The sequence below is a fragment of the Equus caballus genome, chromosome 11 (genome assembly GCF_041296265.1).
Source record: "Equus caballus isolate H_3958 breed thoroughbred chromosome 11, TB-T2T, whole genome shotgun sequence".
NCBI classification, from domain to species: Eukaryota; Metazoa; Chordata; class Mammalia; order Perissodactyla; family Equidae; genus Equus; species Equus caballus.
This window is the reverse complement of record NC_091694.1, coordinates 36,783,716-36,809,496: the sequence shown is the minus strand read 5'-3', so window position 1 is coordinate 36,809,496 and position 25,781 is coordinate 36,783,716. Positions and strand designations below refer to the sequence as shown.

Genomic DNA, 25,781 nt, shown 5'->3' with positions numbered 1-25,781 from the left:
TGTGGGACGTCGCCTCAGCATGGCCTGATGAGCGGTGCCATGTCCACACCCAGGATCCAAACTGGCGAAACCCTGGGCTGCCAAAGTGGAGCGTGCGAACTTAACCACTCGGCCATGGGTCGGCCCCGCTGTCATTTGTTTAAAGATGACTTTTATTTAAAGACTAGTATGTTCTTAAGCCTTGAAAAGATTATGGGGCCTTTATGTTATAGGAATTCAAAATGCTTGCTCTGCACTTGGTGTCTCTATAAAACTTCCCTAACACCTAGGCCCCACACCTTCCTTTGGGACCAGCTGATAAACTCTGACATTTAGGTTAGAAAGGTGATAAGCTTCCCAAGTGCTAAGAATGCTCTTAGTTCCATCCCAATCATGGCATTTGCCAGGGTTTCTGCAGGAAGTTTTCCTTAATTACCAGGAACATCTGTCACCAGGTGTTCTCTTACTAGAGTAGAGTGATTATTTTCGGCTTCTTGTCCAGAGACTACCAGACTTAACGTGTGCCTTCATAGTAAAGATGCCGTAACCTCCACAGCCACAGGATTCTTCTGTTGTTCTTCCAATTGATTTTTGACCATGTGCTGATATGGTATTTGTGCGCTCCTCTGATTTCCCATAGAAACTATTCATTATTCCAGAATAGAATATGAATTATTCTAGAATATGAATTCTAGCATATTCTAGAATATGAATTTATTCTAGAATAAATAGGAATAGTTCCTATTTAGACAATAATGGTGCATGTTTATAAAAGTGGGCAAATGCTATGAAAAAGAGACAAGGTAGGATTTAGATGGAAACGACTGCCACAGACTAGGTAAAATCTGATAGATATAATTTATATAAATATGCAGTCACTGGCATTGTATCTATGGCATCTTGCCAAAACAGACCAAAAATCTAGAAAATTATTCCATGGATAAGCAAGCTACCATCTACCTGGCAAATGAAGTAAAATAAAGCAGTGCTGTGACAAGTGGCTGCTCTCCCTAAAAGAAAGGGGCAACCTGGTAACTCCCATCACTTTCCCAGGAGCACAGAACAGAGAAGAGCTAATTAAACTTCTACCAAGTCCCTGATGAGCTGTGTTGTCACATTTATTAGGAGCAGTGAACTGGGTGACATTCCCAGGTTTCAACAAAGGAAGCCATTGTTGCTTATCACTTGTATTCTGTTGTGTAGCTTGTACTGAGGCTTGCTTTAGGGCATTTGTGTGTTAATAGTCAAGGAAAGGCACACCTTTTGTTAAAAACCACTCTGATGGAGGACTCACTGCTTTAATGTACTCCAGTTACCAAGAGACAACTGAAACCAGTACGTTTTAAAAATGGGAGTGTGTACGCCACGCCATTTTCCACTGTTCCAGCATCGTGAATGATGTTACTATCTGCCCATCTGCAAGGATGTGGAGCACTGACGTGATTCAGCTGGGATGCCTGTCTTAAGTCGTGTTCATCATTGTCACAGGAGCCATATATTTAACACAGTTGTTGGAGAGCATCTTTCTTCCATCATCAACACATACACACACACATGCACTTTGAAATTCTTATGAGTAAAAATTCTAATATGTTATGCAGATATATTTATTAAAAATAATGCTAATATAATCCTGGGGCACATTGATTCCAAGAGGGTATTTGCAGCAGATTTCATTATAATTACTTAACAGCTAAATAATAAAGGTTTCTTTGTTTTTTTAACTTACAGAGTCACTAAATAATCGAGGGGAAAGGAAAGAGTAGGGCTAATCCAGTAGAGACTGAAGCTGGTATCAATCTTCCCTAAGCATTTATTTGGTCGGCAGCCTTGGGCAAAGCTTGTCTCTAAAGGGTTAATCGGGGCCCAAAGTGATTTTTGCAGTGAGCTCCTCCTGCACCTGCCATGATGCCAAAAGGCATGAGATTCAGAATAGAGCAGAACCAAACAGTTTATTAAACTGTTCAAATTGTTAAAAATGATTAAAAGCCAGTTAAAGATTTTCATAAACATTATTCCAAAATGTTAGTTTTAAAAATGTTACTAGCAATGTATGCATTCCCCTTATGTTCCTCCCCTCCCTATCTCTTAAAATAAACTTGAACACCTAGTGTAAAAAACACTTCAGGGAGAACCAAAAGTCAACCGTTTGAAAAGAAAGGTGAAGAGGGGAGCAGACGGTGTGTAGCAGATGCTGGTACTGCTCGAGGGGCTGCTGATGCAGGTGCTGGCGGCATTAAATCCCCCAGTAAGGCATCAGGTGTCGGGACTCTTTTTCATAAACGTCTGGAACTACGCCGTAAGGTGTCTGTACCATTTTAACTGTTGACTTCCCAAAGAGCTGGCGCTCGTAGTCTATCAGCTGCCTCCAGAAGCCTACGTTGGGCCTGATGACAGGCCTCCGGGCTTTCACCCAGTTGTACGCCTCCAGCAGGCACACATTGTGGAATTTCATCAGGTAAGCTATGCAGAGGGTGGCCGAGCGGCTCACGCCAGCAGCACAGTGCACCAGGGTGGCCCCGTGCTTCCTGCTCACACTGTGGATCTTGTCAGCCACAGTGTCAAAGTACAGTCCAATGGGGGCATGAGGCATGTCAGCCAGAGGCACTTTAACATATTCAAATTGGGGCCAGTTGAAATTGGGGATCTCAATGGTAGCATTAACGATGCAGGTGATGCCACGAGCCTGGAGGAGGTGCCGGTTGGAGGCCACACTGCCTCTGCCCAGGAAGAGAGAGGAGGTGATTTGAGCAATGCCTCCTATGTCTCCCTCAGAAATCATCCGAGGGGCCATGAGAGTCCGTGGTAGTGTGCTGTGACCTCTGGAGCTCATGAAGATGCCGGCAATCACACTTGCATCGTTGGAAGCAAGACCAGACGTTTTGTTTTCCTCCACCAAGGAATCCGAAATTACAGTCTCCTTCCTGCAAAATACAGGTATCTGTCAGTAGTTCAAACATTAGTCATCACAGCCTTCTGCCGTGTTTGTGGAATGGGAAGGTGAAAGGATTAGAAATGGTTATTTTCTATAATAGAGTACATTCTTTCAAGGATGTAGACAAATCATTTTCTATCGATTAACAGTTAGGAAAAGTAGCCTAAGATGCCAATATGTAAAATCAATGTAAAACTCAGCTCTCCAATGATTGTAAAAAAAAAAAAAAACCTAAATGGAAAATAGAACTCATCATCCTCTTTTAGGAAAAGTTAAAGACAGAAACGTGCTCAACTGGTTCCTGAACAACGATCTCGCAGGGTCTTGCTCTTCCTGAAGGAGTGGCGTTCCTCAGTAAATGAATTCTGATCCCTCATGCAGCCGTGTTCTTCATACACTTCTTGCCCGCCTCCACGGCTACGAAGGCTCTATTTCCCTAGACCTAATTCTCGACATAGAGATCTTACAAAGGTATCAAAATGATATCGTATGAGGTAATATATTCAATGAACTGCCTTTATAAAGGAGTTACAGAAAAGGCAGGATATATGATCACTTTAGCCCTTTATTATTTAAAAACAGCTAACTCCTATCATATTTGTGACATCTGAACACTTTGGAAATCAAACCAGCTTTGGGTAACTTGTGCTGTGGCATTTCCATGGAAATAATCCCAGGCAATTTGAAAGCCATCGTCTCAAACATTCATTTGTCTAAGTTAATGAGCATTTCAGTTGACCTGACCCTGGGTATGCTTAAGTGGTAACTTCACTGTCCTCAGCCAATTCTAAGCTCCAAGATGAAGCTGGCTTCAGATGTGTGTTGGAATTCAAATTAGCTTAGTTTAACATTTGAAGATATATTTTCTCACTTGTACAGGGTTTACTATAAAAGACATTCAATATTATATACTGTTTACATAGCAAATTAGTAACAATAAGAAAGAAAATGATTGGTTTCCTGAGGTTTTAGACACATCAGTTCCTGTCACTGCAAAATCACACTGCTTTACAGTCTGTGTTCCCTGGGCAGTGTGCTTATCCCCGTGCATGTGTGGACGCCCAAAGGAAGTGCAGTCAGACAAGAATACCCAGTTCCACCAGAGTGGTGCTGGGGCTACTCACTTGTGAGGAGTTACTCTGGAGTGCTGGGTCTGGATCTGAAAAGTCCTAAATGAGTGATCACAGTGGATACAAATCAGATCTGCAGGAAGACAAGAAGGCAAGAATGTGGCCAATCAGGAAATACAACAGAATTCCTCCTGGGTTGTTTTGTTGTTTTGGTGAGGAAGATTGTCCCTGAGCTAGTATCTGTTGCCAATCTTCCTCTATTTTGTATGTAGGAAGCCGCCACAGCATGGCTTGATGAGCGGTACATAGGTCCACGCCCAGAATCTGAACCCACAAACCTCAAGCTGCTGAAGCGGAGCACTTAACCATTATGCCACCGGGCCAGCCCCCTTCCCTGGGTTCTTACTACTAAATTGGGTTTGACTAGAATAAATCTAGGAAATGGAAGGCATGCTAAATATACTAGATGTGCATTTAAAGAACGCACCAGTAAGAAATGTCAATCTAAGTCTCAGCTTTTCATTAATGACACATAACCCACGGTGTGAGAGATAAAGTACCATTTTGGCCAAAACAGAGATAAATTTTTGAAAGGAGGAGATTCAGAAGACCACAACATATCCATGAAATGTAAGGCACTGCCTACTGGGCCTGCAAGAGATGCAAAATGAGGGGCCAGCCCCGTGGCCGAGTGGTTAAGTTCACATGCTCGGCTTCAGTGGCCCAGGGTATCGCTGGTTCGGATCCTAGGCGCAGACATGGCACTGCTGGTCAGGCCATGCTGAGGTGGCATCCCACATAGCACAACCAGAGGCACTCACAACTAGAATATACAACTATGTACTGGGGGGCTTTGGGAAGAAGAATAAAAAAAAAAGATTGGCAACAGTTGTTATCAGGTGCCAATCTTTAAAAAAAAAAAGAGAGATGCAAAACGAGCTAGTCTCTTCCATGTGCCCTCAGTCAACCGAGCAGTGTGAGAGACGGTGTGCAATGGGCTGGACACCACAGGGAGTGCCACAGCTAAGCCAGACGCAGGAGATGCTTCACAAAGAGCAGCACTGCAGATGTGGCCGCGCCATGGGCGCCAACTACAGGAAGTGCTGGTGTGGAGGAGAGCAATTTGAAATTTCATTTTGCTTTCTCTTCCACATTGGCCCTCTTATTTTATTAACTTATATTACAGTATGATGAGCACCAATGGGTATAATTAAAAATGTATTCCTCCCCTACCTGTCCCTCTGCCTTTCCTAGGTAACCATCACACTTTATTCTTTACAGCTCTGTTGAGGCATAGCTGACATACAAATTGATATACAACTTGATGAGTTTTGACATATGTATAAACTTGAGACACCATGACCAAAAAATAATAAACATATCCATCAACCCCCATCAAAATTTCCTCATGCTCCTTTGTAATTCATCCATCTCTCACCCTAGCCCCAATTGCAAGCAACCACTGATCTGTTTTCTGTTACTATATTTTGCATTTTCTAGACTTTTATGTGATAGAATCATACAATATAGGGATTTTGTTTGTTTGTTTGGTCTGGCTTTCACTCAGCATAATTATTTTGACATTCATCCATGCTGCATATATCAATAGTTTATTCCTTTTTATCACCGAGTTGTATTCCATTATGTAGATATACCATGGTTTGTTATCTGTTCACCTACTGATGAAAATTGGGTTGATTCTAATTTTAAGCTATTACAAGTAAAGTAGATGTAAACATTCGTGTATAGGTGTTTGTGTGGGCATATGCCTTCCTTTCTCTTGCTTAAATACCTAGGAGTGGAAGGGCTGGGTCATATGACATGTGCATATTTAACAATTTAAAATAGTGTTTTAAAAAGCGTTAAAAACAGTTATAGCTTGCAGCCTGAGGGGCAGGCTTTTAATTAAACACACATGTAAAGACCCAGTGTAATCCTCTTGAGAGACCTCGGAGGGTGAGTGCTATGTTCATGCTCTCCCTCTGCCAAACTCCAGTATTTCCCAGAGAGTAGCTTCTACATGTGTCTGGTGCCTTGGTTTTTGTGGCTGCCGCCTAGGCAGCCTTGCTCGGCTGGCTCTGGTGGCCACCACAGCTTGTGTTCTTGGTCCCATGGGACTTTAACAAATGGAGAGACAGTTCTTGGGCAGCTACCACCCCCAGGGCAGTGCCCAGAGAGCAGATTGGAGCACACCCCTAGTCTTTCTGTCAGAGAGGCCTATTTGCTTGTCCTGGAGCTTTGGCCTGAGGGGCAGGCTTCTAGTTTGGCACACATCTAAGGGTATGCTAAGGAGAAGAGAGAAAGGGGCAGAAAACTTATTTGAAGAAATAATGGCTGAAAACTTCCCTAACCTGGGGAAGGAAACAGATATCCAGATCCAAGTCGTCTGGAGATTTCCAAAAAGGTGAACCCAGAGAGACCTACACCAAGAAAGATTATAATTGAATTGTCAAAAGTTAAAAAGATAAGGAGAGACTCTTAAAAGCAGCAAGCAAAAAACAACTTGTTAAGTACAAGGGAACCCCCATAAGACTACAGGCAGATTTTTCAGCAGAAACTTTGCATGCCAGAAAGGAGTGGCAGGATATATTCGAGGCGCTGAAAGAAAAAACTTCCAATCAAGAATACTCCACCCAGGAAAGTTATGATTCAGATTTGAAGGAGAGAGAGAGTTTTCCAGAACAGCAGAAGCTACAGGAGTTCATCACCACTAAACCAGTCTTACAAGAAATGTTAAAGAGAGATTTGTAAGCTGAAAAGAAAGGGTGTTGGGGCCAGCCCTGTGGCCGAGGGGTTAAGTTCACACGCTCCACTGCGGCCGCCCAGGGTTTCACTGGTTTGGATCCTGGGTGCGGACATGGCACCACTCATCAGGCCATGCTGAGGCGGCGTCCCACGTGCCACAACTACAATATACAACTATGTACTGGGGGGATTTGGGGAGAAGAAGAAAAAAATAGGGTGTTAATTTGTAAAACGAAAACATATGAAAGTATAAATCTCACTGGTAAAGGTAAATTATAGTAAAATTTTGGATAATTTAATGTAAAATGGTAGATTAATCATTTATAAAGCTACTATGAAGGTTACAGGACAAAAGTAGTAAAAATAACTAACTACAATAATTATTTAAGGGATATGCAAGATAAAAAGATGTAAAATGTGACATCAAAAACATAAAACAGGGGCAGGCCTGGTGGCATGGCGGTTAAGTGCGCACATTCCACTTTGGCGGCCTGGGGTTTGCCAGTTTGGGTCCCAGGTGTGGACATGGCACTGCTTGGCACGCCATGCTGTGGTAGGTGTCCCACGTATAAAGCAGAGGAAGATGGGCACGGATGTTAGCTCAGGGCCAGTCTTCCTCAGCAAAAAGAGGAGGATTGGCAGCAGATGTTAGCTCAGGGGTAATCTTCCTCAAAAAAACAAAACAAAACAAAACATGGTGGGGGGTAGTAAAAATGTAGAGCTTTAGAATACATTCAAACTTAAGTTGTTATCAAGTTAAAATAGACTGTTATAAAGTTGTTATATGTAAGCCTCATGGTAACCACAAAGCAAAAACCTATGGTAGATAAACAAAAGAGAAAGAGAAAGTAATGTAAACATACCACTAAAGACAATCATCAAATCACAAAGTAAAAGAGCAAGAAGAAAGGAACAGAGGAACTACAAAAGAGAAAACAGGGGCCGGCCCCGTGGCCAAGTGCTTAAGTTCACGCACTCTGCTTCGGCGGCCCAGGGTTTCACCAGTTTGAATCCTGGGCACAGACATGGCACCACTCATTAGGCCATGCTAAGGCGGCATCCCACATGCCACAACTAGAAGGACCCACAACTAAAAAATATACAACTATGTACTGGGGGGATTTGGGGTGAAAAAGAAAAAAAAATAAGACTGGCAAAAGTTGTTAGCTCAGATGCCAATCTTTAAAAAAAGAAAAGAAAACAATTAACAAAAAGGCAATAAGTACATACCTATCAATAATTATGTTAAATGTAAATGGACAAAATTCTCCAATCAAAAGACCTAGAGTGGCTGAATGGATAAAAAATAAGACCCATCTATATGATATCTATAAGAGACTCATTTCAGATAAGGACACACACAGAATGAAAGTGAAGGGATGAAAAAGATATCTCATGCAAATGGAAACCAAAAGAAAGCTGGGGTAACTATACTTATATCAGACAAAATAGACTTTAAAACAAGACTGAATAAGAGACAAGGGTATTATATAGTGATAAAAGGGTCAATCCAACAAGAGGATATAACATTTGTAAATATTTATGCACCTAACATAGAAGAACCTAAATATATAAAGCAATATTAACAGACCTAAAGGGAGAAACAGACAGCAATACAATAGTAGGAGACTTTAATAGCCAACTTTCATTGATGAATAGATCATCCAGACAGACAGACAATAAGGAAACATCAGCCTTAAATGACATGTTACACCAGATGGACTTAACAGATATATACAGAACATTCCATCTAAAAGCAACAGAATATCATTCTTCTCAAGTATACATGGAACATTCTTCAGGATAGATCATACCCTAGGCCACAAAACAAGTCCTAATAAATTTAAGAAAACTGAAATCATATCAAGCATCTTTTCTGACTACAATGTTATGAAACTAGAAATCAATTACAATAAGAAAACTGGAAAATTTACAAATATGTGGAAATTAAACAACATGCTTGGGGGCCAGCAATGTGGCCAAGTGGTTAAGTTTGCACACTCCACTCCAGCAGCCCAGGGTTTCACCGGTTTGGATCCTAAGCATGGACATGGCACTGCTCATCAAGCCATACTGAGGCAGCATCCCACATAGCACAACCAGAAGGACCTACAACTAGATATACAACTATGTACTGGGGGGCTTTGGGGAGAAGATGAAGAAGAAGAAAAAAACACAACATGCTACTGAACAACCAAGGCATAAAAGGAGAAATAAAAAAAATACCTTAAGACAAATGAAAATGGAAATACATCATACCAAAATTTATGCGTTGCAGCAAAAGCAGTTCTAGGAGGGAAATCCATAGTAACAGATGCCTAAATCAAGAAATAAGAGCCAGCCCTGATGGCCTAGTGGTAAAAGTTTGGCACACTCTGTTTTGGTGGCCTGGGTCCAGTTCCCAGGTGCAGAACCACACCACTCGTCTGTCAGTAGCCATGCTGTGGTGGCAGCTCACAGAGAAGAACTAGAAGGACTTACAACTAGAATATACAACTATGTACTGGGGTTTTGGGGAGGGGAAGAAAAAAAAAGATCTCAAATAAACAACCCAACTTTACAGCTCAAGGAACTACAAAAAGAACAACAGATGAAGCTCAAAGTTAGTAGAAGGAAGAAATAACAAAGATCAGAGCAGAAATAAATGAAAGAGACTAAAATGACAATAGAAAAGATCAATGAAACTAAGAGCTGGTTCTTTGAAAAGATAAAATTGACACACTTTTATCTAGACTCATCAAAAGAGGACTCAAAATCAGAAATGAGATGGTACAACTGATACCACTGAAATACAAAAAATCATAAGAGACTACTAGAACAATTATACACCAACAAATTGGACAACCTGGAAGAAATAAATAAATTCCTAGAAACATGCAACTTACCAAGAGTGAATCATGAAGAAATAGAAAGCCCGAACAGAGCAGTAACTAGTAAGGAGATTGAAATCAGTAATCAAAACCCTCCAAACAAAAAAAAAGCCACAAACAGATGGCTTCACCAGTGAATTCTACCAAACATTTAAAGAATTAATACTAATCCTTCTCAAACTCTTCCAAAACATAGAAGAGGAGGGAATACTTCCAAACTCATTTTATGAGGTCAACATTACACTGATACCAAAACCAGACATGGATGCCACAAGAAAATTACAGGCCAATATCCCTAACGAACATAATGCAAAAATCCTCAACAAAATATGAGCAAACCAAATTCAACAATATATTAAAAGGATCACACACCATGATCAAGTGGGATTTATTCCAGGGATACAAGGATGGTTCAACATCTACAAATCAATCAATGTGATACACCACACAAACAAAATGAAGAATAAAAATCATATGATCATCTCAATAGATGCAGACAAAGCACTTGACAAAATTCAACATCTATTTATGATAAAAACTCTCAGTAAAGTGGGTATAGAGGGAATGTACCTCAACATCATAATAATGACACGTCCACAGCTAACATCATACTCGGTGGTGACAGCCTAAAGCTTTTCCTCTAAGATCAGGAACAAGACAAGGATGTCCACTCCCACCACTTTTATTCAACATAGTATTGGAAGTTGTAGCCAGAGCATTTAGGCAAGAGAAAGAAAAGGCATCCAAATTGGAAAAGCAGTAGTAAAACTGTCACTATTTGCAGATGACATGGTATTATATATAGAAAACCCTAAAGACTTCACTAAAAAACTGTTAGAACTAAGAAACAAATTCAGTAAAGTTACAGATACAAAATCAATATTCAAAAATCTGTTGCATTTCTATATGGTAATAATGAACTATCAGAAAGAGAAATTAAGAAAACAATCCCATTTACAATTGCATCAAAAAGAATAAAAATACTTAGGAATGACTTTAACCAAGGAGGTGAAAGATCTGCACACTGAAAAACTATGAAACACTGAGGAAAGAAAGAGAAGACACACATAAATGCAAAGATATTCTGTGCTAATGGATTGGAAGATTTAATATTGTTAAAATGTCCATACTACCCAAAGCAATCTACAGATTTAATGCAATCCTATCAAAATTCCAGTGGCATTTTCACAGAAATACAACAAACAATCCTAAAATTTGTATGGAACCACAAAAGACCCCGAATAGCCAAAAGCAATCTTGAAAAAGAACAAAGCTGGAGGCATCACATTCCCTGATTTAAAACTGTAATACAAAGCCATAGTAATCAAAATAGTATGGTATTGGCATAAAAAAAGACACAAATCAATGGAACAGAATAGGGCCGGCCTGGTGGCATAGTGATTAAGTTTGCGTGCTCTTGCTTTGACAGCCTGGGGTTTGCAGGTTCAGATCCTGGGCACACACCTACACACCACTCATCAAGCCATGCTGTGGCAGCATCCCATATATAAAGCTGAGGAAAATGGGTACAGATGTTAGCTCAGGGCCAATCTTCCTCAGCAAAAAGAGGAGGATTGGTGGCAGATGTTAGCTTGGGGCTAATCTTCCTCAAAAAAAAAAAAAAAAAAAAAAGGAGAAAGAAATGGGCAGAGGCTCTGAACAGACATTTTCCCAAAGACCTACAGAGGCCAACAGGTACATGAAAAAGTGCTTGACATTACTAATCATCAGGGAAATGCAAATCAAAACCACAATGAGATATCATCTCACACCTGTTACAATGGCTATTATCAAAAAGACAGGAAATAACAAGTGTTGACAAGGATGTAGAGCAAAGGGAACCCTTATGCAGTGTGGGTGGGAATGTAAATTGGTGCAGCCACTATGGAAAACAGTATGGAGGTTCCTCCAAAAATTAAAAATAGAACTACCATATGATCCGGCAATTCCACTTCTGGCTATTTATCCAAAGAAAACAAAAATATTAATTTGAAAATGTATCTGCACCCCCATGTTCACTGCAGCATTATTCACAATATCCAAGACATGGAAACAACCTAAGTGTCCATCAGTGGATGAATGGATAAAGAAAATGTGGTGCATATATATATACAATAGAATATTATTCAGCCACAAAAAAAGGAAATCTTGCCATTTGCAACAACATGCACGGATTTTGAGGGCATTATGCTAAGTGAAATAAGTCAGACAGGGAAAGACAAATGCCCTATGATCTCACTTATAACGTGGAATCTAAGAAAAAAAAATGTGCTCATAGATACAGAGAATAGATTGGTGGTTGCGAGAGGCAGGGAGAGGGGGGTAGGTGAAATGGGTGAAGGGGATTAAAAGGTAGAAATTCCAGTTATAAAATAAATAAGCCATGAGGACATAATGTACAGCATGGTGACTACAGTTAACAATACTGTATTGCATATTTGAAAGTTGCTAAGAATAAATCTTAAAAGTTCTCATCAGGGGCCGGCCCTGTGGCCGAGTGGTTAAGTTTGCGCGCTCCGCTTTGGTGGCCCGGGGTTTCGCTGGTTCGGATCCTGAGTGCAGACATGGCACCGCTCATCAGGCCATGCTGAGGCAGTAGCCCACATAGCACAACCAGAGACACTCACAACTAGAATATACAACTATGTACTGGGGGACTTTGGAGAGAAGAAGAAAGGAGAAAAAAAAAAAAGACTGGCAACAGTTGTTAGCTCAGGTGCCAATCTTTAAAAAAAAAGTTCTCATCGCAAGAAAACAAAACTTTATAACTATGTCTGCTGACAGATAACTAGACTTACAGTGGGGATCATTTTGCAATATATACAAATCTTGAATCATTATGTTGTACATCTGAAACTAATATAAGGTTATGTCAATTATACCTAAATAAATGAATAAAAAGTTATAGCTTTATAATGCAGTGGTTCTCAAACTTAAGCATGCATCAGAATCACCTGGAGGGCTCGTTAAAACACAGATTGCTGAGCCCACCCCTAGAGTTTCTGATTAGTTAGGTCTGGAGTGGGGCTCAAGAGCTGGCATTTCCTAGGTGATGAGGATGCTGACGGTCAGAGGACACACTTAGAGGACACGCTTTGAGAATCAATGCAGAGGTGGATGCTGTGGTGCACCACCCGGACTCCCTCTTCAAGACTGAGACACATTCAGAGTGCTGGTGCTGACAGATCACAAGTGCCTCCCCAGAAACTGCCCTTGTCCAAAGGGAGCTGCCTCACCCAAGGTTACACCCCTCTTTGGGGGCCCACATCTGGTGACTAACGATAGAGGGGTACATGGAAATGTATATACATGAAATTGCATCACGAGGAGGAACAAGGAAGTTGTCGCATAAGGAAATGTGTGTGGATGTGAGTGTTAGATGGAAATGGAAATGGGCAGAACTTCTATGTGAGCACATCCTGTTCTGCAGCAGAGCACAGTCTCGTGCCGCTTCCAAGTCTTGCCCTGGCAGAATCCTAATAGTTTAAAAAGCAAAGTCACCATGGTGATAAACACAGAAAATTAGGCTTTCAAATTGCTGGTGATAATTCCCTCCTCAATATGGAAAATCTGGAAGATGCTAATCAAATTTCCAACCAGGTTATCTAGTTACTGTCTAGTCAAGAGGGACTCAGTCTTGTGGGCTCCCAAATAATCATTCTGTTTGGGAAGCCACTTGCCCTCCTGAGCCAGGGGTGCCCAGGCTCACTGGCCTTTTCAGCAGAAAGGTCTTCGTCAAGGGCCAAGGGTAAGGAATGGGTGGGCCAGAAGCCTAGCTTGTTCTGTCCACTCTCATTCGTCGGGCAATGTTAGGGTACTTGGTGCTGCAGGGAGAAGAAAACAGATTGTGAGTCCTCAGGGCAGAAGCCAAGTGAGACAGACAGGATGCTCCCTCTCTGTGGCTGCTAGTCAATCTCGTGCCAACAAACCTGCTTCAGTGCCAAAGCGGGTCCGAGGTTTAGAAAAACAACTTCTGCCAGAGCACTCAGAAGGCAGATATAGAGATGCTCCACTGACAAACAGTCCTGACCCCTTTTACAGATCAGAAAATACAAGATTCAGAAAGGATGAGATGATTCCAACTTGGAGAGGACAAATAATAGAACTAAGAAAAGATCCAAGGTGTCCCTCTGTGAGCCTGCGAGGGCAGGTGGCTGTGCTCTCATGACCTGCCTTCAGCACTCCGACACCACCAGCCAGCGCCTTCAATGCATGAAAGGGGTCTTGGATCTGCCTAAGAAGAACATATTGAAATGCTACATACAGAAAAGACTGAGACCAGATGGGCTGAGCTGCTCCACTTTCTCCTACTGCCCAAATAGAAGATTGTCTGAATATTGCTACACACTGGTACACCATTCAGGACACAGAAAGCCCTCCTGATAGCAGAGGGACCTCAACAAGAAGTCCCAGAGTAGGTGCAACAAGAAGTCCTAGTGTTCTTCAGTTCTAAGAATAGCTTATTCTGATCACAAAGAATAAAAGAAAACACAGGTATTACATCACAGGTGTGTCAAAATCAACTCAGTAAACCTGTCCTGGAATACAGAAAAGATATCCATTAGGAGAGTAAGAGATTGACCTATATTTGAAGGATCAAAGATTGAAGGTGCTCTCTGAGTGAACGCGCCACTCCCACTGCAGCACACTCGTCTCTGGGCTAGGATGGCCAGAGGGAACACCAAGGAATGTCCACGTCGCTGTCCATGGTGTTCAAATCAGCCCTCCCAAGTTGCTCTGGCAGCTGCATTTACTTCTTGGAGGGAAAAATGCTTTCCTGGCCAGGGCAAGGGGTGGGATGAGGTGAAAAACAGGTTATTTTTTTTCTTTACAAGTTATAAGAAATGTCTTGTCAGAGATGATGTTGGTGTCTTTGAATAATAAACGTCAAAGTGATAAGCGCTAACCAAACTGCAGAGTTAGTGTCTGCCCAGTGGGCCTGCGATCTCAACAACGCACCAGCGGCTCTGCGGTAACTGACTGCTCCCTACTCTGGAGGGCTCCTGGATGCGGCACCGGCGCCCACACCTGGAGCACTGGAATCCCGGCTTGCAGTCACGGTCTGTTCGCAGCATCCAGCCCACTGCCAAGGAGGCTACTGTTCTTTTTAAAATCATGACAAATAACCACTAGAATCAGCAGTTAAAGAACTGAAATTCTATCTACTGCTTTTTCTCATGTTGAATAAGCAAAAATGGCCACAATGGTGCTATAGAGATGACTGTGTGAAATGATCTGACTAAAATGTTTTTAGCTTAAGTAATTTCAGAGGGTCACAGTATATACTGGAGGCCTACACTGTTATTTTTTTATACCTGAAAAGTCTATGGATTCACATTTTCTCCTCACCCTTTTTAAAATGGAAGCATTTTAGCTTATACTGACAGAAATAAATAAATACTATTTTCCTCATTAATTTTCACTATTAAATCAGAAATGTGCTCCATTGGGAAAAAAGTTAAAATATTCACTCTTACAAATAAAACCCACAGTGTGGCCATCTCTGCTCTCATTAAGGAAAAAAACCTTTCTGATAGAATACTAAGAATAAAATTCAAACAGAGGCCAGCCCCGTGGCATAGCAGTTAAGTTCACATGCTCTGCTTCACTGGTAGCCTGGGGTTCACAGATTCAGATCCTGGGTGCAGACCTACACACTGCTCATCAAGTCATGCTGTGGCGGCATCCCACATACAAAATAGAGGCGGATTGGCACAGATGTTAGCTCAAGGCCAATCTTCCTTACCAAGCGAAAAAAAAAAGAATAAAATTCAAACACATGCTATATTCATATTAAAGTAAAATGAAATGAAAGATATTCAGAAATTGTTCTCAGCTATCTGGAAAGCTTTAGTAATTTGGCTAAAACACCACGACATCTTTACATTCGGAGGAGGGGTTTTTGCTTTTCCCACCACATAAATTAACAGATATAATGGTGTCCTGGGATGAGGATAAATACACATAATACACATAAAGCTAAAGACTGAGAGTCACCATTCTAGTTTGGCCACGGATATTCCCCCAGTGTGACACAGAGCCGTAGAGCAAATGCCTGTGCAGTCGTGACCTGGCTGACCATTAACTGAGCCTAACAAGGGCCGATCATATTAGGACACTAGCCAGCTGCTGGAGGGAGAATACAGCACAACCCAAAGACAGACATGGGCAATCCACCCGAGAGCAGGAGAAAAAGCACACCGAAATAGTGATACGGACGCACAGACTTTAAGAAGTTTAGTTCCATATGATAAATGCATAGATTCCCATGTTGGAAACAGAACGAGTAGAGTAGGGAGAAGAGACTAGCAATAACTATCTATAAAAGGCGAAGGTACATATTTATTTGGGTACCATGGAGTAATCTGTTCACATTTGGAAGTGAAATTTTGAATTTGGTCCTCACCCACCTGGGTGTTTAAATTACTTGTCACTCATTCACACAACATTATTTACTGAGTGCATGCCATGTGTTCAACACTATTCTAACTGTTGGTGGGGAGTGTGGCAGAATGTATTTGCCAAAAATTGCCACAACGCTATCTCCCAACCCACAAGAATTTACAATGCGACCAACTCAACCAAAAGAGTACAGCAGAAATGATACTCCCAAGGCTGGATAATAAACATGTCACACACTTCTACCTTGTTCTCTCGGGACTGGCTCTTGGAACCCAGCTGCCACGCTGCTGGGAGGCCCAGAGAAGCCCAACAGAGTTATCAGGTGGACAGGTCATATGTGGGTGTTCTGGCTAGCAGCCCAGCTGAGATCCCAGCTGATAGCCACGAGCAACCACTAAATATGTGAGTAAAGACTCTTGAATATGATTCTAACTTCCAGCCATCAAGTCCTCCCCCAGGCTTTGAATCTCCCACCAGGGGCCCAGACATTGTGGAGCAAAGACAAGTTGTCTCCACTATGTGAGGTCCAAATTTGTGACCTACCAAATTCTGTGAGCACAATAAAAATGGTTGTTTTTACCCCACTGAGTTTTGGAATGGTGTGGTATGCAGTTAACAAGAAAAGGGATATAAAGGTAACATAATACATAACCCCGTGTAGGATTTTATTATCTTAAAGAGATGACACAAGATACACATACAAAACAGTTGGATAACAATAAGAGATAGACTAACAGTAAGTGAATCAAATGATGAGTGCAAACAGTAGGTGCCACAGCAATGCAGAGAAGGCACAGGGTCAAAGCAAAATAAAACAGTCAAGGGTACTGAAAAACCAAGTAGTCTGTTTCTTGGAGAGGTGTCTTACAGATTATGCTATTGCGCTTTTTTTCTCAAGTCCATTTAAAACACGCTGCCAATCTTGTCTTTCAAGAGCCTCCTATTTGTAGATTCCAAATGGAGAACACAGCCCTTTTCTACAGCCCCTCACTACTCAAAAAGGGTGATGCAAGGCCCCGCAGCGTCAACCTGGAGCTCGAGAGAAATGCAGAGTCTCAGGCCCCATCCCAGACCCACAGAATCAGATTCTACAGTTTAACAAGACCCCGGCGATCTGTGTCCACATTAAAGTATAAGAAGCACCACTCTCATTCATCTGCCTCAGTCTGTCCCACTGGACTCGAAGCAAACTCGAGCACCTGTTTTGTTTAAGCCACACAAGCACGCTCTGCCTCTCCCAGATCAGTGTCATTCTGCTGTCATGGTTCCCCGATGAGGAATCAGAGGTGAATGGAGGTTAAGAGGCTTTCTCAGACTCCATACAGAGAATAGTAACCCCACTGGGACCAGAAGCCCCTTCCACGAGTGTCCTGTCGATTAGTCTGACAATCTGACCACAACAGATCAACTGATCTAAAGACCACCAAAACGTACGTTTCACTGGGGAAGAGAATAAAAACTGCAGAGAAAAATTAAACTGCTAAGTGGTATGACATGGTCTTTGGGTGTGAAAAATCTGATAAAACTGAACCAAGAAAACACTTGCAAAATTCCACAGTCACATTTAAACTTGTTTGGTGATAAGGGAAAACCAATTTGTGCCACAGCCTATATAAACAATACTTTAAAATCTTCAAGGAGTAAGTAGAAAAAACTAAAGATGAATCATAGATTCTTGGTTAAGCGGTGAGCTTTGATTTATATAGGTCAGAACATCTAGACAGAGAGTACTTTAAAAAAAATCACACATCAGCAATTAAACCCGAGGTAGGTGTAAGTTTGCCTCAAAACTGCTGACGTCACTACTGCCCTTTGAGAAGGAGAACCGCGCCATCTCAGAAAATGCAGGTCTTTTTATAAATAAGATCTCAGTCCTTAAATGTTCATTAGTTCAAGGAAGACAAAAAAGAACTTAGAATACAGTTCACAGGACTAAGAGCTCAACAGGGAGCAGCTGATCACCCTTTGATCGTCTCACCCTTTGATGTCTCATCGGATGTGTCAAATCCTTACAACTTGAGCACTGAGCCCCAACTTCCTCCCCACAAGAACTTCTTTATCAAACCGCGGCCCAATTCCACGTTACTGGTGATTTGATACTAAATTAACTTCATTTATAAAATAGTGATAAATTAATTTCCCATTTTTCTTTATAAATCAAAGGCATCTATAAGTATCCACGAAAGTTTCTGAGCACAGTGAGATAACCAGGCAAGTCTCTTGCATTAGCTGGATGGAGGGAACCTTCCCATGCTGAGGGACAGCAGACCACATTTTGAGGGTAACTGGATGTGTCTGAGCCCCCTGGAGCAAAGGGAGGAATCAAGATCTTAGCTAAAGAGGAGTCAAAAGACAGAGGATCCTGAAGTTATTCCCTTGGCTTTAACTGTCTCCTGAAAAAAACAGTCTTATGCAATAAGAGAATAGACATAGTTCTGTTTAGGTTATATTACTAATTATTATTCACATGCTACAAGAGAACGCAATGGCCTTCGAACCTCACTCTACTCTTGTTCAAATCAGGGACCGCAAACTGCGGCTGGCAGGCCATGGCTAGCCCACCACCTGTTTTTGTACAGTCCATGAGCTAAGAATGGTTTATACATTCTTAAATGGTAAAAAAAAAAAAAAAAAAGTCGTCAAAAGAAGAATAGTATTTCATCAAACATAAAAATTGTATGAAATGAAAGTTTCAGGGTTCGTGAATGAAGTTTTATTGGAACACTCATTTGTTGTGCATTAACTATGGCTTCTTTCATGCTACTAAGGAGAGTTACTTTAAGTAGTTGCGACAGAAGCCATACTGCCCACAAGCCTAAAATATTTACTACGTGGCCCTTTACAGAAAAAGTTTGCCAACCTCTGTTTGAAATTCTAAGTTATAAAACCATCATGGTATGGTAAAGGCGTATTTTCAAAATGTGGCCCTGGGGACCCCAGATGAGAATCACCTGAGCTCCCGGTTAGAATGCAGGCTCCTAGGCCCCACCTCAGACCTAATTAATCAGAATTTCTGGCAGTAAAGGCCTGAGAATTTATATTTCTAGCAAGTACCCCTGTAGAAGGAATTTAAAATAATATTAAGATTAAGCTATTGTGGAAAAGATAAATATTATCTGCTATAATTTCTAGGAGGACAAATGGAACAAGAAACTCCATAAATGTGGATTTACTTTTAAAAATTACTTTCAAATAAAATAGCACAGTAGTTATTTGGGTTTAAGATACCATCCAGTAGGAAACAAGTTTCATTTCATTCATATTTTGGGTCATCTTCAGCTGAAAGTTCATACCAAGTGATTGAAGCTCTATGAAACACTGAATACTTCCCCGATTGTTATTAACAAGAAACATCATATGAAATGAGGTACAATTTAGCTGAGAGGGTTCTATCCCCTAAACATAGCAGCACATAGGTGACAGTGCAAATTAAAGGCTATTTGAGATTTCTATGTCCTTTCGACACTCATCAAAAATGCACTGTTTAATTTAAAATAAATACATAGTTAAATAAATACAGTGGGTTGGAAGGAAATCTATCAGATTCATGGGGGTGGCTGTCTCCGTGGGGAAGGAAGAAAAGGGGCCCAACTTTATAATGATTTACTATTATTTTTTTTTAAATAAAAGAAAAGAGAGATGAAGTATGCCCAATTTTGAGTTGTGAGTAATGGTGTTGGTTTATTTTGTTCTTTGTAATTTTCTAGGTGATCGTAATTTCCAAAAATAAAAATTATTTGTAATAGGAGAAAATTAACTACAATAAACGGCTGTCAATCCAAACCCCTCCAGGCTTCCGCCTGCGCCTGGCAGTGCTCTTCACCTGGGAGCCAGACTAACAGGACATTTGGTGAGAGAAGCTGGCAAGGACACCAACATGGCACAATGGCTAAATAAGCCAAATTCTTAATTATAAATCTGGATTCCAGGTTCGTATGTAACTTGTGTGCTGATGGTACCCTCCTGGAGTTTATTTTTTCCAGTGCTTCCTCAAAACTTCAAGCAAGCTCACCTCAGAGTTTCCCTCTTCCGGTGAGAAGGGCTGGTGCTCGCACGCCCTCTCTGCTCTATAAATGTTTACCAGTCCACAGAAGCAACATGCCCTGGCCAAAGAGTTTTCTCATGTGTATGCACAAACGCAAAGACCTAGGAGTCAAAAAGACCTGCCACAGACGATGGATGCTGAAACTACTCTGGGACGAAGGCAGAAGGAGGCTCGGCAGTTGCACATGAGTTTCAAAAGAGCCTTTTTGTCCACTGAGACTTCAAGATGGCAGAGGGAAAAGCTAAACAAACCACAGGGGAGGTCACTCTCCATCAGTATAAGAGCAAGAATGGGAAGTGGCAAGGTGAGCTGGGGAGCCATGGGCACATATGACAGGGCACAGCTATGACCTCATCCCTGGGCCCCTCCTCTTCCCTGCAACAGGTGGACACAGCTCCTCTGAGAATGACTGCCCGCCGGGGGGAGAGCAAAGAACATAAATAGGACTCCGCCCCGCTCCCCTGATGAAGAGGTTCTGACACTGCTTTTTATCCTCTCCCTGTGGATAAAAACTTCTAATTTATACATAAGTAGTTTTTAAAGTTATGATTCTTTTAGAGAATCTAAAAAAAATCTTTAATGTGTAAGCAAAAAAGTATTCGTGATTTCTGTAAAGACTGAAAAGAGAGCAATTTAGCCATTTTCCAAAGATGCTTTACAGAAGAAATAAAAAGAAACTACAAACCTCACATTCTTTGGACTGCTGTTCTTTCATCACCCCTCCAGCTAAGAAAAAGGCTCTCCCTGAGGATATTGTCTAAACCTACAGAATTGCAGAACATTCTGCTCTAAGGACAGAAACAGACTGTTAGCAGATAATACTAGGCACACAGTAGATACTCAACAAATACCTGAATTTAGTAATTTAAAAACTGTCCTGATGTGACCTCCCCATCTCTCCCCATCCTCCTTCCCTCTCTCTGACACACACACACACACTCCCCTCGCTTTAAATCCAGCTAGCAACACCAAACACAGGCTAATCTGGCAACTGTATACTCAGAAAGCAGGAACTCTCTGTGTCAAACCCAGTTCTAAACTACTTCTACTGTCACATACAAAAGAAGATTTGGAGAAAACTACTTTTTAAAGATTGTAAACGAGTCATTTATTCCTGTAGCAAAGAAGCTGCAGTCCCTTTGGAACTGCCAGGGAAGGACAAGCCACAGTCTGTGCTCAGTGCCTCCTGGGGGATCTGCACATGCATACAAGCATGTGGAGTACCCGTCCCCAGAGGGCATTTTAACAAGGACTGGCCTGGGTTCCGGCACACGTCACATACGAAAGCTGGCACGGGGGGCCTGCACATTCAGGGCTGGGCACAAGGCAAGCATTCACCAGCATCATGTAAGTCATCAAGTCATGGCATCTGGTGGCCCAAGAGGTAGGATTCACCCAAAACCTTTAGGTACTAGAGACTTTTATTTTTAATACTTCATTTTGCATATTTAAATTTCCCTGTAACTACACATCTGTTAAAAAAAAAAAAAAAGGATTCTACTGGGTATTTGTCAACCAAATAGAGTGGGAGAACCATCTCAGGCCTTTGAGCAGCATGTTAGTGCAAACCATAAAACTAAACATAAGTATATATAAGTACACTGGTACATGAAGGGCCAGGGATCAGACCACTTGGGTGACATTTATTCATTCATTCAAGAAATATCCCAGGGGCCGGCTCCATGGCCAAGTGGTTAAGTTTTGCACACTCTGCTTCAGTGGCCCAGGGTTTGCTGGTATGGGTCCTGGGCCTGAACCTACACACCACTACTCAAGCCATGCTGTGGCGGCATCCCACATAGAAGAACTAGAATGACTTACAACTAGGATATACAACTATGTACTGGAGCTTTGGGGAGAAAAAAAAAAAGAGGAAAACTGGCAACAGATGTTAGCTCAGGGCCAATCTTCCTCACCAATAAAGCATAAAAAAAAAAGGAAATATCCCAAACATACTGTGGTTAAAAAGCAAACACGGTGGATTATAAATTCAAGGCTGTCACCACTGGAGGAATGTAAACTGGTATACCCACTTTAGAAAATAGGCATCAGCTAGTAAAGCTGAAGACATGCATACCTATGACCCAGCACCGTTCATAATTGCCCTAACCAGAAACAACCCAGATGTCCATCAACAATGGATGACAGATAAATAACCTGCGGTATTCATACAAAAATGAACTAATTACAGTCACAGGTAACAACATGGATGAATCTTTTAAAAAATATAATGCTGCAAGAATTTAAACAAAAAGTTGCATATATGTGTGTATGTGTATATATTGATGTTGACCCCCAGAAAAGAATTTAAAAGGATACCTACTTTGATTCATTTGGATAAAGGTGAAAAGCAGGCAAAATGAAACTATGTTGTTTAGAAATTGATATTTAGGGGATAAAAACTATAGAAGAGGGGCCAGCCCAATGGCGTTGTAGTTAAATTCAGCGCCCTCCACTTCAGTGGCTCAGGTTCACTGGTTTGGATGCTGGGTGTGGACCCACATCACTTGTCAGCAGCGATGCTATGGCAACGACCCACATACAAATGGAGGAAGACTGGCACAGATATTAGCTCAGGGCCACTCTTCTTCACCACCCCCCCGCCAAAAAAACTATAGAAAAGAAAGGAAGTGATTTCCACAAAAACGAGGCTGGTTACTGGCCAGGTTACCTCTGGGGTGAGGGGAGAGGTCGTCATTGGGAAAGAGTGGGAGGCAGGTGTTTCTTGACCCACAAGATGGTTACAGTTGCCTCTCCTTTAAGAAAATTCATTAAATTATCCATTTATGTTTTATACCCTTTTCTGTGTGTAATAATTCACAATCAAAAAGGTTAAATAAATACAATGTTGATTTGCAGGAATTCGGAACCATTATGGTTCTGGCCCATCTCAGGAAAGAATACTTCATCTCTGAAAGTCATGAAGCTTTGGCAGCCTGCGGAGGTCAGGGGCCTTATCTGCCTTCCACCCCAGGATCCAGCTCAGTGCTGTTAGCATGGCAACAGTCCTCGACAGAAGTCCAACATAAACCCATGAACTCCTGATGCGAATTTTCTTTTAACTCGCCCATCTCCTGAAATTGCTGATTAGAACTGTTCCCTTTGTCTTCACCCCAGTGATGCTTTCATAAATAACTAAAGCTACCACCTTAAGTGTTCACTCTGTAAGTTTATACCCAGGTACTTTTGCTCCAGCAACTCTCCCAACCTTCCACTCCCTTTATGCCTCCATATAAGCAAAGAAAAGATGAACACACTAGTAGCCCTAGATTATTTTTTTAAATGGGAGATTTTTCATTTGCAACAGAGAGTAATGCCTAGGATCTTAATGATTTAACTGCTTTGAAGATGTTTAAGAAGGAGTCATTCGCCACTTGTCCTGAGAAATACTACCAGGCTATCAGGACGAATAAAACCTTACAACCAGCTGTACTTAAAACGCCTGCTACCTGTTCTAGACAGAAACCAAATCTCTATAAAGAGAACCCAGTTAACTTATAATTCATTTCAATTAAAAAAATCACTGTGCAAACAGACATTTATAAAAATGCTTAGAAGAGTCTAAAAGGATACACGCAAACAGATAAAGATAGACGCATCAGTAACTTTTGGGAAAGATGCTCAAAAGAAGGCTTTAACCTTATCTGTAAAGTTTTAATTTTCAACACAGAGAGTGATTAATGTTTTTCCTGTGCTATTGGGAAAAAGCATTTTTAATCCACCTTGCCTTAAAATAAAATCCCAATTGCCAAGGAATGCACCAAAGACAGATCCCACCCTAAGGACTACCTTGTAAAAATGCTCAAGTTTTTGTGTTAAAGTTTTAAAGGACTTCCTGGACTTATAGCTGGTCTGATTTTTCGGATATGCATATACATTTATGCCATTCCATTAAAGAATATGACAGAAATCATACCTGCATTCAACCAATATGAAAGATTTCAGGTGAGAACTCAGCACAGACACGTTCGACACTGACGTTGAAAAGACTTGGAATGAAGGAAACTGTCTCCGGTTTTATGGGGGAAAGCCAAAAATATCAAGCAACTACCTCTCCTCCCCCAAGCGTCAGAAGATGAGTCAGAGCTGGAGGCAGGAATAGGGCCCATGTGTCAAGCCGCCTGTGCAGGCTTCTTCCTACCTCCACGCCGCAACCCTCCCCCCCACCACCCAGGTCAGGGTCCCTGCCCCAGCCTGTCCCCTGACCTGAATTCTCAGGTGGCTCTGGCAAAGAAGAGGTGGTTATTCCTTCTGGGGGTGCCTTATTCCCTGCATTCCTAAGGGGAACCGGAGGATGGGGGCCTTCGTGAGTCCACAACAAGTAACAATCACCAAATGCAGCACGAGGGAGTGGAGCTTCCAGACACACTCACATAACTTCGCAAAGAATACAGCACCTTTGTTCCCCTCATTTTACAGAGCAGGAAACAAGCAGAGAGAGAAGCTGTAACTTTGTGACAGAGCCGAGTCCCAAGCATGGAGCTGCTGACAGCTGGCCCTAACCTCTTTGACTTTTAATTGATCTGTACAACCTCAGGGAGGATGTTCCAACATTCCATGATAATTCCGACTGGCCTTATGGACTAGGAATGCCAGGAAACTCTGGGTTAAATCTCTTGGTTCATACTCCTTTAAGGTTAATAAAGAATCAGGCTTGGCTCTTTGCCTCCATTTTTACATCTATAAAACGGGACGGCAATGCTCTCTACCTACCTCTCTTATAAAACTACAAGAACAGCTAGTTAACACATGCAAAATGCCTGCTGGGTGAAAAGTACAGGGTAGGTTTTTTTTGCTTTTTTTTTTTAACGTCTACGGAGTAGAACCTCATTTGTAAGTCACTCCTCCTTCCCTTGCCTCTGGGATGTCCAGTTACCATAACACTGGCTGGTACCATTGGCAACACCCTCCTAAATAAAATATAGTTATACAATCCACTTAAGGCAGCTACAAGACGCAACTCCTCTCACACACAAACAACACAACTTCGCTTTGGAGCAAGGGTACTCAGGAGAAATAAAAAGACGTTAGCCTATGCCAATCCACCACGGCAGAGAAACACTCAAGTTGAATACTTGGCACTGCTGAAAGTCGCGGCGCTTCTACCAAGACACCAGAAACCTTTGGAAGATGCAAAAGCCGCCGTCAGCTCCTGTGGCTCAGAGCGGGTGGATGCTGACCGCGGGGTGAGGAGGCAAAGAGGCCGTGGCGGGCCCGCAGAGCAGAGGGGTCAGGACGGAGGAGGAGGGGAGGGAGCAGACGAGGATGCTCGCGAAGAAGCCAGAGGGCCGGTACCCGGGGCCGGGGCGTCGCCCGCGGAGGGGGAGCAGCAATGGGTGCGCGCCGAGAGCCAACGAGGCGGGGGCCGGACGGTGAGGAGAGGGCGCTGCGGAGGGCCCCGGGCCTCTCTTTTCCCCTCCGCTCAGAGATGCAAGAACCGCCGGGAGCAGGTGGGGGCGCCGGCGCAAAGTTTCTAGAAACGAGGGTCGCGCGAAGCCCCGGCCGCCCGGTCCCCCTAGCGCCCCGGAGCCGCGTGGGCGCCAAATCCCCTCCGCCCGCCTCCCGCCCGGGCCCGCGGGCCCCGTACCGGTTCGGCTCGGCTCGCGGCTGGCGCTGCGTCCTCCTGCGCGGCTCCCGGCTTCTGCAGGCTGGTCCCGCGCGCGCCCCTCCTTCTCCCCTCCGCCCGCGCCCGGGGCGGGCCGCGCGCACGCTCCCTGCGCCCCGCCGCCCTCTCC

General features: G+C 42.4%; 1 protein-coding gene across 2 annotated transcripts; it reads right to left on the bottom strand.

Moving 5' to 3' along the window:
* Positions 1-1,570: 1,570 nt before the first annotated feature.
* Positions 1,571-25,781, bottom strand: DUSP14 (dual specificity phosphatase 14). Of its 2 annotated transcripts, none has more exons than XM_023652975.2 (3): positions 25,634-25,781; positions 4,039-4,117; positions 1,571-2,903 (listed from the first exon to the last, which is right to left on the bottom strand). In XM_023652975.2, the coding sequence occupies exon 3, from the start codon at positions 2,810-2,812 to the stop codon at positions 2,216-2,218; it is 597 nt and encodes a 198-aa protein (XP_023508743.1). In that variant the 5' UTR covers positions 2,813-2,903; positions 4,039-4,117; positions 25,634-25,781; the 3' UTR covers positions 1,571-2,215. The 2 variants fall into 2 exon arrangements, with proteins under 2 accessions (XP_023508743.1, XP_023508744.1); XM_023652976.2 differs by lacking the exon at positions 25,634-25,781 and adding an exon at positions 23,963-24,379.

Excerpts from the sequence above, each read along its gene's own strand:
- DUSP14 (XM_023652975.2), bottom strand. The coding sequence starts at position 2,812 with ATGAGCTCCAGAGGTCACAGCACACTACCACGGACTCTCATGGCCCCT.